Here is a 17,932-nt window from a genome sequence, read left to right as displayed (position 1 = left end):
TGGTACATCGCTGGCCACAGGCCTCCAGTCTGAAAAGCAACCCTCCACCACCACCTTTGAGCCAGTTCTGTATCCAAATGGCTAGTTCTCCCTGTATTCCATGTAATCTAACCTTGCTAACCAGGCTACCATGAGGAACCTCATTGAACACCTTACTGAATCTATATAGATCACGTCTATTGCTGAGCCCTCAATCATCTTCGTTACTTCTTCAAAAAACTCAATTAAGTTAGTGAGACACAACTTCCCATGCATAAAGCCACATTGACTATCCCTAATCAGTCCTTGCCTTTCCAAATACACGTAGATCCTGTCGCTCAGGATTCCCTCTAACAATGTGCCCACCAAAGTCCAGCTCACCGGTCTGTGGTTCCATGGGTTTTCCTTACCACCTTTCTTAAACAGTAGCACCATGTTAGCCAACCTCATGTCTTCCAGCACTCACTCGTGATTATTGAAGATACAAATATCTCAGTTAGGGACCCAGCAATCACTTCCCAAGTTTCCTACAAAGTTCTAGGTACACCTGATCAGGCCCTGGGGATTTATCCACCTTTATGCATTTTAAGCCTTCCAGCATCTCCTCCTCTGCAATATAGACATTTTTCAAGATGTCGCTATTTATTTCCCCCATGATCTATATCTTCCATATTCTTCTCCACCATCATCCAAAGACTTAGTGCGGAATGTTGCCAACCAGGTTGAGGTGGGTTCCCAGATCATATGAATTGGGAAGTCCTAGAAATTGACTTTTGGTCCAAATTCTGAAGTGATCCTGCTGACTTGAGTCTTTCCTTGGGGAAAATTAGAACTCCTCTGCTAATCTGGTGGAAAATTTATTGAGGTGCTTTGAAGGATAAGTAAAAATTTTCAATCCATTGAATCCCTTTCCAAATAAGCGCACAGGGTGTATCACATGCGTCAGTGGGTGTTTGCCTTGGCAAGAGTGGGTTTTTTAGCCTAAAATAACCAAATTTGTTATAACCAAGCATTTTTAATGTAGAAGTTCAAAAGTTCCATTTTCTAGCCAACAACTCTATCTACCTCTGTTGTCATAGCCAGAGTGAACCAATTAATTTGAACTTTGGTTTGCTCTTCAACCCTGAGATAATATGGCAACCTCACTTCTGCAGGATTAGCTCCACAGTATTGCCCCTCCTGACTCTGCCTCAGATCATATGCTGTTGAAACACTTTTCCATGTCTTTGTCAACTGTAGATATGATTGTTTCAAACCTCTCATGGCTGACTTTCCATTTTCCATCCACCACAGATTGGAGCTCATCCAAAATAAGATCAAATGAAACAGAAGCAGCAGCAGGCCATGCAGCCATCAAACCTGTACTCACATTTAGTAGGATCATTGTTGATCCACTTACGGGTCTTCATTCTATTTTCCTGCCTGTTGACCATAATCTTGGATTCACCTAACATCAGAAATCTGTCTAATACAACCTTGAATTGAGTTAGGTCATTGAGCCAAGTGGGACAGAGAGGAGAGAAGGCTGTTGGTGTGGTGGGTGGGGATGTGGTAGAGACAGGAGGGAAACCTGTGTGGAGCAAAATAGCACATTCCTATGAGTAAACCATTTTAGCACACAAGCAGGCAGACCAGACAGTACAGTATGTTAATAAACTTGTATAAAAATTACATTTGCCTTACATTAATAATAAAAATCATATATATTACATGTTAGCCTTAATGATTAAAAAAAAACTCCGGGCACTCTCGTAGTGTAGTGATAATATCCCTATCCCTGGAAAAACAGACCCAGAGTAAAGTCCCACCTGTTCCAGACGTGTGTAATAACATCTCTGATTAGGTGGATTAGAAAAACAGGTTAAATTTTTTCAAACTACTCATGGTGCTTCATTCTCATTTGATAACTTATTTGGCTTGAGCTATGTGATTGTACAAAACCAGCTCAAATAATAAAGGGAAATTGATTACAGGTAGATTCCATTATATTTGGGGAGACAATGCTTAGTGGTATTATCGCTAGACTGTTAATCCAGAGACACGTGAAATGTTCTGGGGACCTGGGTTCAAAACACACCACGGGATATGGTGGAATTTGAAGCCAATAAAAATCTGGATTTAAGAGTATAATGATGGCCGTGAATCCATCGTCAATTGTCAGGAAAACCCATCTGGTTCACAGATGTGCTTTAGGGAAGGAATCTGTCATCTTACGTGGTCTGCCCAAAGCAGACCCACAGCAATGTGGTTGACTCTTAACTGCCCTCTGGGCAAATAGAGATGGACATTAAATGCTGTCCCAACCAGCACCACCCACATCCCACAAATTAATTTTTAAAAATCACATGGTATTTATTTTCTTTCATTTCTGCTTGTTTATAATTTTTAACAGTGATAATAACCTTCAAAAGTTCGGTAACGTGAAGAGTTTTGACATATTTTTTCTACTATCTAACCTACTGCGAAAAGGCTATATTGATTACCACAAGGTTGCATAATTCGTAAGTCAAATAGCAGTTCACAAAGTCTACAGACTCACCTGCAGAAGCAAACTATCACACTGCATGTAATTTAAAAGCATAATCTCAATACACCCTGTCTTACCATCCACAATATTTCACTCCGATTGCAACCTTCTGCTATTTGGCTGTGCTCACAGCATGCACAGAAATGAAATCAGACCTCTGTTACCAATGTACAAAGTGTGCTTTTGAATAGCCAGACACAGCTAATGTGTTACCCATTGTCTAGGTCTGTGAGAAGCTGTTTCTAATTTTGCAATATAATTACCATACATCTGCCAACTGATTCACAGCTCAGCATAGGGATGTGTCAGAAAGCTAACCACAAACAAAATCATACTTTATCATGTCATTTCTGTGGAAAAAAAATAGACAATAATACTCAAACCATGGCTGTCAGCACTCTGTGCTTTCTCGCCTAAACGTATACTAAAGTATTAAACGGTCAATGGAAATGTCACCCACAAGTCTATCTATAATTATACATTAAAATGATTGACTGCTCTTAGGTTTTCAATATTGTCAATTTACTGTTTTTGACAAATAAGCAAGAGGCTGCCACTGAACATTGTTTGACAGAACAAACAATACACGGAACGACTGAAAGCAATCACTTCTTCTGGCAAAGAAGTGTCAGAGTCAGCACTATTAACAGAATAAAATGAAACAAATTATTTCATTGAGGCTAAAAAAAAACATAGCTTGCAGAACTCCAAGGAAGGTTTGTGTCTGCTAAACAAGTTTTCAACATTGCTGCCACCATTGTGGATCCACCAACTGCTCGGAAAGATTTATTTCCTATCACCTCCTACCCACACCCTCAAAACCACTTCACAAGCTTATATTCCTTTCACTTGCTGACAAAACATTTGAATCCACCCTAACATCAATAACTTTCTCTGTGCAAATCCCTGGCCCAGCTGAATATAACCAAGAAAACATTTAATTCCTCTTCAGTGGTTAACACAAATATAGAAGTAGAAATTGGGAGCACCAGTATTTCAGCATGCAAGTAACAAAAGAAATTAAGACAAAAATTGAACATTCCTCTCCCAATAAACAAGCCCTCATTAACGGCATTTTTCCTTTGAACTTATAAGATAGCTCTCAATCCCTTCCTTTCCACTGACTGTATTTGCTCCTCATCGGTTTCCCATTCGCTGTTTAACTTCTTTCAATACTGTGAACTGCCACCATCCCTATTCCCCAAACCCCATCCATCCCCACTACATTTTCCATGAGCTATTATTCCCCTTTCATGCTGATTGGTTTCTCTGCTTTCTGCTCTCTGTTCTCCATTCATCGTTGAAATTATATTCTTCTCACTTCTCTTTGGATTCCCCTTTTGCCTTTCTTTCTTCTCACTTTTCCCTCTCTCCTCCTTGGCTTTTCCTCCCCTTACCTCCTTGTCTCCTTACCATCCCTTGTCATTTACCAGTTTGACTGCATGTTTGCAGTATATCCGCATATTGACTAGCTATTGCTGCATTCCATTTCAAAATGCCTTAAAAATTGCCATGTTACAGAATCAGACAGCATTGAAGGAAGCTGTTTCTTCCAATATACTACTTTAACAGTGAATACCTGTATTGAATTGTCCTCATTTGACTACTCATGTCAGACTTATAGGTGGATTGGACATTAAGATTTTTAATTGTTAAATGTCACATAACATTAGCTGCTGAAGTAACGGAGGAAAGTTATATTTTGGAAATCCATTGTTGTTACCACACTCAGGGTGTGATTGGTAAAGATTATTTCCCTGTAGGAACGTAATAAAGGTAACATTAAGCTAATTTGATTATTTTCATACAGATGTGAACTTGTAAGCATCACCAATCTGAATGCTGCACATTCGAAAACTAATAAACTTAATACTTTATTCTGGCTTCATAAGGGCCTGGTTTCCAACTTGATTTCAATCCTTACAGGTTATCTAACTGTTTTTTAGATTTAAAAAGCTAATGAAGTTGAGAGTCAATATGAATTCTCACCATCCAAGGCAGATTGCTCTTCAGATTCATCAGGAGATGGAAGCCACGATTTTGTTGTTTCAGTGCTTATTATCAACTGCTTGGATAAAGAATTATAACTCCGACTCTGGGCAAGTGTCGACCTAAAAGTACGACATCAGAATTACATTAGATTAGATTCCGTACAGTGTGGGGACAGGCCCTTCGGCCCAACAAGTCCACACCGCCCCTTCAAGCATCCCACCCAGACCCATCCCCCATAACCCACACACCCCTGAACACAACTGGCAATTTAGCATGGCCGATCCACCTAGCCTGAACATCTTTGGACTGTGGGAGGAAACCGGAGCACCTGGAGGAAACCCATGCAGACACAGGAAGAATGTGCAAACTCCACACAGACAGTCACCCGAGGTTGGAATCAAACCCGGGTCCCTGGTGCTGTGAGGCTGCAGTGCTAACCACTGAGCTGCCTTGCCGCCCTAATTAATAAGATAGCATTCTGCAAAACATAAATTTAAAGTAGTAGACTGACTCAAACTCTTAATTTTCTCCTTCCTAGACACAACAGTCCATTGTCATAAGCATACTGTCACACAATCCATTAGCATTTTAACAAAATGTTAAATGTGTTTACTTCTCTGCATTTTTTCATTTTTGTTCTGTAATAAATACTGCATGCGTTATTTTTGAGTTTTCAAAGCGTTTACTCTGAAATTAAGGATACCAGTAAATACCACTTGGAAGATGTTCAAAACTGGTTACTAAGATGGCTTCCCTCAGTTGGCTGAGAGCAGGATTAGTTTGGCCAATGCCATACTCTGATCAAATAGTTTGCCAACATTCCTGACAAGACTATGACATGAGTAATGACCAGTTAGACAGAATACTACTTCCTACCCGAGGAGGACAGGAGGAAAGTCAATTTATGACAGAAAAATATCATAAACACACAATACAAAGGGCATAACAAAGTACAAATTAATGCTATCTTATAGGAAGTACAGCCTGTTTTCCATATTTCCTAGTAACTGGTGATTAAATGCCCCACTTGATATTTAGCCACACAGGTTATATTGATACAAATTCAATGCCTTGACTAGGAAGAGATAGTCCATCTCTGATATTTTGCTGTATGTGTTTTCTGTCACTTTATTTTTCTCGGGTGTAATACATAATGAAATTTTACTCTGTCACTCAAGACGACATTGGAAATGGTGCCTTTCCATTTTGGATCAGAATAACTAAATTTAACTGAAGTAGCTACATGCTTAAAGAATTGTTTCAAAGGATCAAGATAAAGTTTAAGAAGAGGACAACTGATGACACCTCCTCATTTGGTCTGAACAAATATAAATACTTTTTGTTTTCGCACACGTATGTTGAGATCACATGCCAGAAAGAGGGAGCAATCACTTAGCCAATTATGGGATATAAACTCTTATACTGACTGACACCGTACGCCCAGATTCAGGTCAACCTCAATAAATATATGTAGCCAAGTTTGGTGAATGGCATAGGGAGATCCAAAAAAAGGTTTCGGGGAGGAAAAGAATTCTGAAAATTTCATCCTCTCCCAAAAATGAATTCTGACAAAATGTAAACAGGTGAATTTTTTTTCTGACTGTCTTCTCATCTAAATGTCACTCTGGACGTTGGATTGCTGAGTTTTAAGAGTATGAGGTGTGTACATTTTTGCTCTTACCTGTGAACTTCGGGGGGGGTGCGCTGAATTTTGGTGCTTGCTTCAATAACTTCTTTTGCAACTCTTCCACTACAAGCAACAACACAAACATGCTATTTTATACAAATTTCTAGTTTCACCTTGTGAAAATAATGGGTAAAATCTTTTCAGACCCTGAATGATGTTGACTATGGTCAGAAATTTAGGAATGTACGGTGAAATACCAAGTGAAGCTTTTCTCAACATTGATACTAATAGCTTGCATTTTCCAGCCAAATCCTGGATGTTGAGACAAGATTCTCACTGGTGAGTTATTGTTCATTGTCATCCTTATTAACATGCAGGCTCCCATTTTCCCACTTGTTCAACAGAAACTAGCCATTGAGAATTCCTGACATGAAAACCTGAGCATGTACCTGAGCAACTCTTCACCACTTGCTTCTGTGGGCCTCCATCTTGGACACCTGGCACCAGCATCTCAGGCAAGTTCACAGGCAACAGCTATGTACAATTCATGTCCATGGACGCTGGCAGCTGACGTGTGACAGCTTTCTGCATTATCATGGCCAATCACCATTCCTCTTACAAAACACGTCTGCACTTCAATGCTGTAATTTGGAGGGCACTGGCACCATTGACTGCAATGCTGCTGCAAGAATACTTTGTGCTCATGGACAGGCACTTATCTTGCTGACTGGGCCAGGCCAATCTCTTAGCACTCATTCACTTTGTGCCTACTTCAATGTTCACAGCATCCCAACTTGTCTTGCCTTGTGTTTTGGTATATTGCCTTCACCTGCACCTTAAAGGCTCACAGTACTTTGCCTTACATTGCTGTTTACTGCAGATGCAATATCAGACAGTTGTTATGCTGGTCGTCAGTCATCTATCAAGAGAGGGTGAGTGCATATTTTGTTGCAAGGCAATGGCTTATGTCAATCTCACACCTGCTCCACGTGCCAGCCATATACATGTCATAAACACTGCATGTGCATCAACCAAATGGCCATGTCTCAAAGTCTAATGGGATAGTCCTATGGGGAATAAAGTCCAGGGAGACTCTATTTAGTTATGGGATCCCAGGACAGTAAGTCAAAAGGCAGCCTCCAATATAAGCCCAAGGGCTTAGGTATGTTAGTTGATCAGCCAGGAGCAGATTAGTAGAGGCTGCGTGATGTCCATTGTTGCATTCAAAGTTCAGATGGAGATCAAAGAGATACATGGCTACTAGCATGTAGCCTTTAAGCTCTACCTCTGTGGCTGTTGCTTTCAGTGCTAAATAGGCTTGCAGATTCCTGGTAGTCCAGTGGTTTGTGTCCTAGCTGATTATATGGATTGCTAAGATCTCACCCACATGTGTGGTAATGGTACTATAGAGCACAAGCCTACTGTCATCTCTCTGTATGACTGCAGTCATGGCCCTAGCTAGTGTTCTAATTTTTGCCTCTCAACCAGTCAACCAGATTGCTGTTGATCCATGCTTAAATGGTGCACTGTGAAACTGGGCCCAAGTTCAAGACATCAGGTATCTCCTTGAATGGAAGCTAGCAATCTTTCACCAGCCATGCTGTGTTCATTGAGGTAGCATCCTTGACGAGTACCAGGAAAAGACAGCAGTTAGTGCGGCCCTAATGAGAGGTACAAGAATGACTTGTTTTTGTTTTGCATTATTCAAATGCTATTGGGTAAATTTGTTGACCGAAGAATTTATTTTTTCGACTTTATTGTTTTTTGTTGGGCAATGGGACTTTCTGGTATTAAGGTGTAGTTAGGGAAAGCCACATCTGAGTGAGAGTGGGAAGGTCTTTCCTGAAGAGACATTTCACAGTGCAATCAGTCACATTCTGTCCAGTTTTTCATGTTGGATCTAATCTCTGTTGTAAAAGGCCCTAAGGATCCCAAAGGGTTCATATTGACAGTAAATTTGCAAATAGAAGATCTGAAAGAAGTCAGAACTAACACATGGGTCATCCACATAGCTCCTATAAAATGTCTATCATATTAGTGTAACCTGTAACTAGTTGTTAATGTGAAGTGAACTACTTGGTCAATACAAGCCTCTTTTAATTAGACCAGGAAGTGGTTTGCCTCTACCACTCTAGACAGAGCAGACCCTAGATGTATCCACACTGAAGGAGAATAGTGGCAGCAAATTTGCTCCATGGTAAGATACTCTGATGAAGGGTCTAGGCCCGAAACATCAGCTTTTGTGCTCCTGAGATGCTGCTTGGCCTGCTGTGTTCATCCAACTCCACATTTTGTTACCATGGTAAGATACACACTTGTTTTAACATCATCTACAACATGATGAGTCATGGTGTGAGATCATCAGACTCATCTTAAATCATGGTGCACTTGCAAACAATAAGCAGCACAGAAGTGCTGAAAATTCAGTAATCCCACAGAAGAAACTCTTGTGGCAAAGTTTGACAAGGAAAATATCCAATCAATGGTAAAAGCATTTTAGATCTAGTAAGAGATTTGCTGCAGGAGCTACTGAGTGAGCTGGTCGGGTCCCAAAGGGAAAAATATACTTGATCTCATCCTTACCAATCTGCAAGCTGCAAATGACAGTATCAGTAAGAGTGACAAGTCTTTGTGGAGATGAAATCCCGCCTTCACACTGAGAATAACCTCCACCATGTTGTGTGGCACTATCACCCTGCTAAATGGTACAGACTTTGAACAGATCTAGCAACTCAAGACTGGCCATCCATGAAGTGTTTTGGGCCATCAACAGCAGCAGAGTTGTACTCCAGCACAATCTGCAACTTCATATGCTTCAGTCAATCATTACCATCAAGCTATGGTTCCATGGAGAGTGCAAGAGGGCATGTCAGGTGCAACACCTGGCATACCTGAAAATGAGGCTACCGAACAGGACAACCATATGCCAAACAGCACAAGCAGCAAGTGAAAGACAGAGCTAAGTAATCCGACAAACAACAGATCAGATCTAAGCTCTGCAGTCCTGCCATATCCAACCTTGAATGGTGGTAGACAATTAAGAACTCACTGGAGAAGGAGACTCCACAAATATCCCTATCATGAATGATGGAAGATATCAATGCATCTGCGCAAAAGATAGTGCTGAAACATTCACAGCATTCTTCAGCCAGAAGTGGCAAGTGGAAGATCCATCTCGAGTGCCTACCGTAATCCCCAGCATCACAGATACCAGTCTTCAACTGATTCAATTCACACCATGTGATATCAAGAAACAATAGGAGGCAGTGGATAGTGCTATGGACCCTGACAACATTCACACAATAGTGCTAAAGGCTTGTGCTCCATTACTTGCCAACTCCTAAGCCAAGCTGTTCCAGTACAGTTATGACACTGGTATCTACCTGACAATGTGGAACATTGCCCAGTTAAGTCCTGTATACAAAAAGCAGAGCAAATCCAACCTAGCCAATTACTGTCCCAACAATCTTCTCTTGATCATCAGCAAATGGGTGAAAGGTGTCAGCAACAGTGCTAACAAGCAGCACTTGCTCACTGACACCAGTTTGGGTTCCACAAGGGTCATTTGGCTCCTGACCTGCTTACAACTCGGTTCAAACATGGACAAAAGAGCTGAATTCCAAAAGTGAGGTGAGAGTGACATCCTTTGATAGCAAGGTCACATTCAGCCAAGTATGGCATCAAGGAGCCCAAGCAAAACTGGAACAAGTGGGTATTGGGGGCAAACTTTCCGCTGTTTGGAGTCATACCTGGCACATAGGAAGATGGTTGTCATTGTTTGAGGTCAGTATGTCAACTTCAGGATATCTCTGCAGGAGTTGTCAGGGTAGTGTCCTAGGCCTAACTATCTTCAGCTGTTTCACAAATCAACATCCCTCTGTCATAAAGTCATCCACAAGTTTCCACCCTCTCCATCAATGAGACTCAGTAACAGCAGTGTGCATCTACAAGATGCAGTGCACAACTCACCAAGGGTCCTTAGACCGCACCTTCCAAACCCATAATCATTTCCATCTAGAAGGTTGAGGGCAGCATATGCATGGGAATGCCACCAGCTTCAAGTTCCCCTCCAAGCAATTCATCATTCTGATTTGGAAATATATCACCGTTCCTTCACTATAATGGAGTCAAAATCCTGGAATTCCCTCCCTAATGGCATAATGGCTGTACCTACGCCATAGAGTACTGTAACAGTTTAAGAAGGCAGCTCACCACCATGTTCGCAAAGCCAACCAGTGACAGGCAATAAATGCTGGCCAGACAGCGAGGTCTATGTCTCACAAATGAATAAAATAAGAGGATAATTAGGAACTCCACAGAGCAGGAGAACTAGTAACTCCTAAGCAAATGCACACTGCACTGTTTGGTGGTGGTCTGTAGGAAGTGCCCTAAGTCAGGGTTTATCTGGGGCAAGAACAGTAATCGGAAACCCCATGAGCAAAGTTAGGGTCGCCAGTGGGCTAGGAATAACCGTAAAAACCTCAAGGAACAAAATAGAACACACGCTGGAAAGTAGTACTTATCTCCTAATTAACCGTTACCACCACAGCTGGCGGATACCATGAGACATGACTTCAGCATGGGAAATCAAGGGCCACAAAGGCAACTTAAACTGAGCGCACAGACCTGAGGCTAGAGCAAAGCCAAAATTAAAGCAACAAAAGGACCAAATTAGAGGCTTCCCAGTTCAAAAAACAGCAGCAATTTTGTTGGTGGGGAATACTTTTAGAAAGTAGTATTTACAGTCTTAGAGTCATAGACACATAGAATCATACAGCACAGAAACAGACACATCAGTCCAACTCATCCATGCCGACCAGATTTCCCAAACTCAACTAGTCCCACTTGCCTGCATTTGGCTCATATCCCTCCAAGCTTTTCCTATACATGTACCTATCCAAAGAACTACGTACTTGAACCCCTACGTCTCACAGCACTACCCAGGGTCCTACCATTAAGTGGTTAAGTCCTGTCCTTGTTTATCAAAATGCAATACCTTGCATTTATCCAAATCAAACTCTATCTGTGATTCCTTAGCCTAACTGACCTAATTGATGAAGATCCCTTTGTAATCTCAGATTAACTTCTTCACTGTCAACTACACCAACAATTTTGATGTCATCCGCAAATGTACTAACAATGCCTCCTTAATTCTCATCCAAACTGTTTACATAAATGACAAACAGAAGTGGTCCCATCACCAATCCCTGCGGAACACCACTGGTCAAAGGCTAGCTTTCCACCAAGCTAGCCACCAGGATACATGAACATCAACGAGCCACAAAACGACATGGCTCACTATCACTCGTATCCTTACATACAGATGAGGAAGGACACCACTTTGATTGGGACAACACATCCATCCTAGGACAAGCCAAACAGAGACACGCACGAGAATTCCTAGAAGCATGGCATTCCAACCGGAACTCCAACAACAAACACATTGATTTGGAGCCAATCTACCATCCCCTGAGAAAAAGAACAGGAAATGACATCACCAACACAGGAAATGACATCACCAACCCAAGGAAACCTAACCAGATAAATAGGAAGCGGGACATAACACCAGCGCTTCGTCGGAGGCTCACTGATGATGTTACCTAGAATGGTGACGAAACGTCTGAAAACTAACCTTCCAGCTCAGCGAGCAAACTCACATCCAGAACATCTTTCCTGTAATGAGGTGACCGGAAAAGAACACAATATTCTAAGTGTGCTCTAACCAGAGTCTTACAGCTGCAGCATAACCGCACGGCTCTTATCGTCAATTCCCATGCCAATGAAAGCCAACACACCAGACACCTCCTTTACAACCCTATCAACTTGGACAGCAACTTTGTGGGATCTATGGACGTGAACCCCAAAATCCCTCTGTTCCTCCACACTGCCGAGAATCTTGCCATTAACCCTGTATTCTGCATTCAAATTCAACCTTCCAAAATGAATCACTTCACACTTTTCTGAGCTGAATTCCATCTGCCATTTCTTTGCCTAGCTCTGCATCCTGTCAATGTCCCGCTGCAACCTACAACAGCCCTCCACACCCTCCACAACTCCACCAACCTTCGTGTCTTCAGCAAACTCACGAACCCACCCTTTCCCTTCCACATCCAAGTCACTTATAAAGATCACAAAGAGGTGTCCCAGAACAGATCCTTGCAGAACACACTGGTCACCAATCTCCAGGCTGAATACTTTCTTTCGACTACCACACTCTATCTTCTATTTGACAGCCAATTTTGAATCCAGACAGCTAAATTTCCCTGAATCCCATGCCTCTTTACTTTCTGAATGAGCCTACCATATGGAACCTTATCAAGTGCCTTGCTAAAATCCATATACTCCACATCCAATGCTCTACCTTCATCAATGTGTTTTATCACATCCTCAAAGAATTCAATAAGGCTTGTGAGGCATGACTTACCCCTCACAAAGCCATGCTGACACTTTCTAATCAAACAGTGCTTTTCCAAATAATTATAAATACTATCTCTCAGAATCCTCTCCAATAATTTGCCCACCTCATAAGTAAGACTAACTGGTCTGTAATTTCTAGGATTATCCCTATTCCCTTTCTTGAACAAGGGAATGATGTTTGCCAACTTCCAATCTTCTGGTACTACTCTAGTGGATAGCAAGGATACAAAGATCATTGCCAAAGGGGCAGCAATCTCTTCCCTCGCACTTCCCATAGAAACCTTGCGTATATTCTGTCTGGCCCAGGGGACTTATCTATCCTTCTTTTTCAAAATTTCTAGCACATCCTCCTTCCGAACATCAATCTGTTCGAGCATATCTGCCTGTTTCATGTTGTCCTCACAAACATCAAGGTCCCTCTCACTGATGAATATTGAAGCAAAGTATTCATTAAGGATCTCCTCTGACTCTGTACATAAGTTCCCTCCACTATCCCTGATTAGCCCTACCCTCACTTTGGCCATCCTCTTATTCCTCACATAAGTATACAAAGCCTTGGAGTTTTTCTTGATCCTACCCACCAAGGTTTTCTCATATCCACTTCTAGCTCTCCTCGGTCCATTCTTCAGTTCCTTCGTGGCTACCTTGGAGACCTCTAGAGCCCTGTCCAATCCTTGCTTGCTCAACCTTAAGTAAGCTTCTTTCTTCTTCTTGACTAGGTGCTCAACGTGTCTTGTCATCCAAGGTTCCTTCACTTTACCATCCTTTCCTTACCTCAGTGAGACAAACCTATCCAGTACTTGTAGCAACTAATCCCTAAACAACCTCCACATTTTAATCATGCATTTCCCTGAGAACATCTGACCCCAGTTGGTGCTCCATAGTTCTTGCCTAATATTATTGTAATTCCCTCTCGCCCAATTAAATACTTTCCCGTACCGTCTGCTCCTATCCCTCTCCATGACTATAGTAAAGGTCAGGGAGTTGTGATCAACATCACTGATGTGCTGTCCCACCAAAATAAAAAAAAAGTGGTTTAATTTTTTTCAGTTACCTCATTCTCTGACTTGTTCTTGCCTGAATCTTCTAATCAACTTGCTTTTTCCAACTGAGAACCATCCTCACCTGTCTTTCTACTCTCACTCCTAATTAGAGTAACACCCCCACCATCCCACCCTAATTTAAACCCGCTCAAGTAGCTCTACCAAATCTCCCCACCAGGATATTAGTCCCTCTCCAAGTACAACCTATCCCTCTTGTATAGGTTACCTCTGCCCCAAAAGAGGTCGCAGCGATCGAAAAATCTGAATCCTTGCCCACTGCACCATCTCCTCAGCCATTAATTTATCTGCACTATCTTTTTATTCTTACTTCCACTAGCACGCAGCACTGGGAGTAATCCAGAGATTACTACCTTTGAACTTCTGCATTTTAACCTTCTACCTAACTTCATACATTCACTCTACAAAGTCTCAACCCTTTCCCTAATTTTGTCATTATTAACTGCGTGTACTTTTTTCCACTTCTCACCCTCCACTTTGACGAAATACTTCAATTGTTTCAAGACATCCTTGACTCTGGAACTAGGGAGGTAGCCACGAGGAAAAATGTGGATTGATTCAGAAAGGTCAGAGCGGATCTTCTACAACTTCTCTTTCGATTCCTCCCACTTCCTACAGACTAAGGGGGTGGCCATGGGCACCAGCATGGGCCCCAGCTATGCCTGCCTCTTTGTAGGTTACGTGGAACAGTCCCTCTTCCGCACCTACACAGGCCCCAAACCCCACCTCTTCCTCTGTTACATTGATGACTGTATCGGCGCCGCCTCTTGCTCCCCAGAGGAGTACGAACAGTTCATCCACTTCACCAACACCTTCCACCCCAACCTCAAGTTCACCTGGGCCATCTCCAACACATCCCTCACCTTCCTGGACCTCTCAGTCTCCATCTCAGGCAACCAGCTTGTAACTGATGTCCATTTTCAAGCCCACCGACTCCCACAGCTACCTAGAATACACCTCCTCCCACCCACCCTCCTGCAAAAATTCCATCCCCTATTCCCAATTCCTCCGCCTCCGCCGCATCTGCTCCCAGGATGAGGCATTCCACTGCCGCACATCCCAGATGTCCAAGTTCTTCAAGGACCGCAACTTTCCCCCCGCAGTGGTCGAGAACGCCCTTGACCGCGTCTCCCACATTTCCCGCAACACATCCCTCACACCCCGCCCCCACCACAACCGCCCAAAGAGGATCCCCCTCGTTCTCACACACCACCCCACCAACCTCCGGATACAACGCATCATCCTCCGACACTTCCGCCATCTACAATCCGACACCACCACCCAAGACATTTTTCCATCCCCACCCTTGTCTGCTTTCCGGAGAGACCATTCTCTCCGTGACTCCCTTGTTCACTCCACACTGCCCTCCAACCCCACCACACCCGGCACCTTCCCCTGCAACCGCAGGAAGTGCTACACTTTCCCCCACACCTCCTGCCTCATCCCTATCCCAGGCCCCAAGATGACTTTCCATATTAAGTAGAGGTTCACCTACACATCTGCCAATGTGGTATATTGTATCCATTGTACCCGGTGTGGCTTCCTCTACATTGGGGAAACCAAGCGGAGGCTTGGGGACCACTTTGCAGAACACCTCCGCTCGGTTTGTAATAAACAACTGCACCTCCCAGTCGCGAACTATTTCCACTCCCCCTCCCATTCTTTAGATGACATGTCCATAATGGGCCTCCTGCAGTGCCACAATGATGCCACCTGAAGGTTGCAGAAACAGCAACTCATATTCCGCCTGGGATCCCTGCGGCTCAATCGTGTCAATGTGGACTTCACCAGCTTCAAAATCTCTCCTTCCCCCACCGCATCGCAAAACCAGCCCAGTTCGTCCCCTCCCCCCACTGCATCCCAAAACCAGCCCAGCCTGTCTCTGCCTCCCTAACCTGTTCTTCCTCTCACCCATCCCTTCCTCCCACCCCAAGCCGCACCTCCATTTTCTACCTACTAACCCCATCCCACCTCCTTGACCTGTCCGTCGTCCCTGGACTGACCTATCCCCTCCCTACCTCCCCACCTATACTCTCCTCTCCACCTATCTTCTTTTCTCTCCATCTTCGGTCCACCTCCCCCTCTCTCCCTATTTATTCCAGAACCCTCACCCCAACCCCTCTCTGATGAAGGGTCTGGGCCCGAAACATCAGCTTTTGTGCTCCTGAGATGTTGCTTGGCCTGCTGTGTTCATCCAGCTTCACACTTTATTATCTTGTCAAGGAAAGATCATCTCTAACTTACTGGAGATTTTTTAGAAGAGGTGACAGAGAGGGTTAATGAGGGCTATTGATGTGATGTACATGGAACTTCAAAAAGGCAACCACTACATAACAAACTTATGAGGAAAGTGATAGATCAGACAATAAAAAAGACGATAGCAAAATGGATACAAAATTGGCTGAGAGATAAGAAACAGAGAGTGATGGTATTTTTGGTTGGGTATTCATCGACTGTAAGAAGGTTTATAGTGGAAGATCTGGGCAAGAGCCTCCTAACGCTGGCAACAGAAGGCTACCACCACTAGCCACAGGTATCAACTCTCACTCAGTACCATTCATACATCTGTCCTCCAGGGTTGTTAAACTATTCTCAGCTGTCATTGGTCACTAGTTATGTTCATTTTTTTTTAAAAAATTGCTTCTCACAAAACTACTTTAAAATCACTTTTGAACTTGGTCCCTTTTCAAGTTAATTGGTGATTCCTGAATGTAAGCCTTAAAAGTTGTGCACCGGTTACTTAAATGCAAACTGAGTACTTTGATCTGAAGGCAAATCTATAGATTCTGTTCTCAGACAACTCAGGGAATTGGGCTTGGTGGTTAGAATTAGAATACAAATGGTTTAGCCACTGCATTTATGGTTAGCCTCCACGTTATTATATAAAAAATGTTGCTCAGTGTATTAATAAACTTTAGGCAAAATAATAAGGCAGAGAATTTTTTGATAGAAAGACCTACCTGAAACGAAACCTCCTGCCTTTAAAAAAGATGTTGCTGCTGGAAACAGTCTTGATCTGACTGGATTTTTCATACCTAGAGATACGAAAAATATAGTATTCAGTGTAATTCGCATTTTGATAAAAGGACTACAAAGCAAATTTACATCCACATAAAATATTAGGTATTACTTCATGGCCTAGATTTACTCATTCTGTTTTTGTCTTCTTAAGCTGGGCGGGCCAAACAATTTCAATTCCAAGATATGAATGCTAATATAATGAAAAGAGAATACTCTGGAAGCTGGGTATCTGAATTAAAAATAGAAAGTACTGGAGAACTGCACTAAATCCGGCTGCTTTCGTAGAGAGAGAAAGGGATCTGTTTGAAACTGATATGATTCTTCTTCAGAATGGAATACCACTATGGAATGCTAGCATGTCCGAATCTCTGAAAGAGAATCTAAATCAGCAGGTTTTGGGAGATTCTAGTCTCCTCTGCCATGAGTTCACATCTGCCAAACAAACGTTTATGGAACAACAATACAATTGAAGGGCCACACACTGTTTAGGTGATGAACACTGGACTTGTTTTTTTGTTTGAAATAACATTTACAAATACTTGTAATCATAATCTTACAGCATTTCACATTCAGTGACAGGGAAAGAAGAGTTGATCAAAGATTAGTATTTCATACTTAAATTAGGGCAATTATAGGGACATGAAAGCAGAGCTAGCTAAAGTGAACAGAAAAATTAGGTTAAGGGATAGGTCAATGGAGATACAGTGGCAGACAATTAACGGAACGATTTAGAATGGAAGTATATATAAATCTTAAAAATGTAGTGCCTCGTGTTCTGATTACAGAGATGTAATGACTCGTGTCACAAGGATCAAGGCTGTCCTTTTTTAACAGTTTATGCAAGTGACAAAGAAAAATTCCAAGAGTGACCCATTATCCATGGTTAAATAAAAACTTAAATAAAAAACATAGTAACATAAAAATGGGTGGTAGCTCATAAGATTGGATGGAATATTTTTTAAAAAGCGATTAATGAAAATATTGACAAAGAAGGAAAAAAAAATATGTCAGAAAACTAACTAGGAATATAAAAACAGATAGTAACAGTTTCTACAGATATTTTAGAAGGCAGAGTCAAGAAAGAAACATCAGTCCTTTGAAAGTGAATCTGGAGAATTAATAATGAATAATAAGGATATGGCAGATGAGGTTATGTTTCAGTTAACAATGCATTGGTGAGATCACATTTGGAGTTCTGTGTACAACATGGGTCACATCATTTAAGGAAGGATAAACACTGTTCAAGGAAGGTTTACAAAACTAATATCTGGCACTAGACCAATATCTGGATTGGGTGGATTATTTTAT

General features: G+C 42.2%; 1 protein-coding gene across 5 annotated transcripts in view; it reads right to left on the bottom strand.

Moving 5' to 3' along the window:
* frmd3 (FERM domain containing 3) overlaps positions 1–17,932 on the bottom strand; it is a 208,152-nt gene that overhangs the window by 34,343 nt on the left and 155,877 nt on the right. For 4 of the 5 annotated variants that reach the window (XM_048527462.2, XM_048527464.2, XM_059644646.1 and 1 more), the window contains 3 exons: positions 16,564–16,638; positions 6,180–6,248; positions 4,496–4,617 (listed from right to left, as the gene is read on the bottom strand). In XM_048527462.2, coding sequence (XP_048383419.2) covers positions 4,496–4,617; positions 6,180–6,248; positions 16,564–16,638 — 266 coding nt within the window. The remainder of the gene's footprint in view (positions 1–4,495; positions 4,618–6,179; positions 6,249–16,563; positions 16,639–17,932) is intronic. The other variant, XM_048527463.2, reaches the window with a different exon arrangement.

This window comes from Stegostoma tigrinum, chromosome 3, assembly GCF_030684315.1.
Source record: "Stegostoma tigrinum isolate sSteTig4 chromosome 3, sSteTig4.hap1, whole genome shotgun sequence".
NCBI lineage: Eukaryota > Metazoa > Chordata > Chondrichthyes > Orectolobiformes > Stegostomatidae > Stegostoma > Stegostoma tigrinum.
This window is presented reverse-complemented; position numbering and strand designations above follow the sequence as displayed.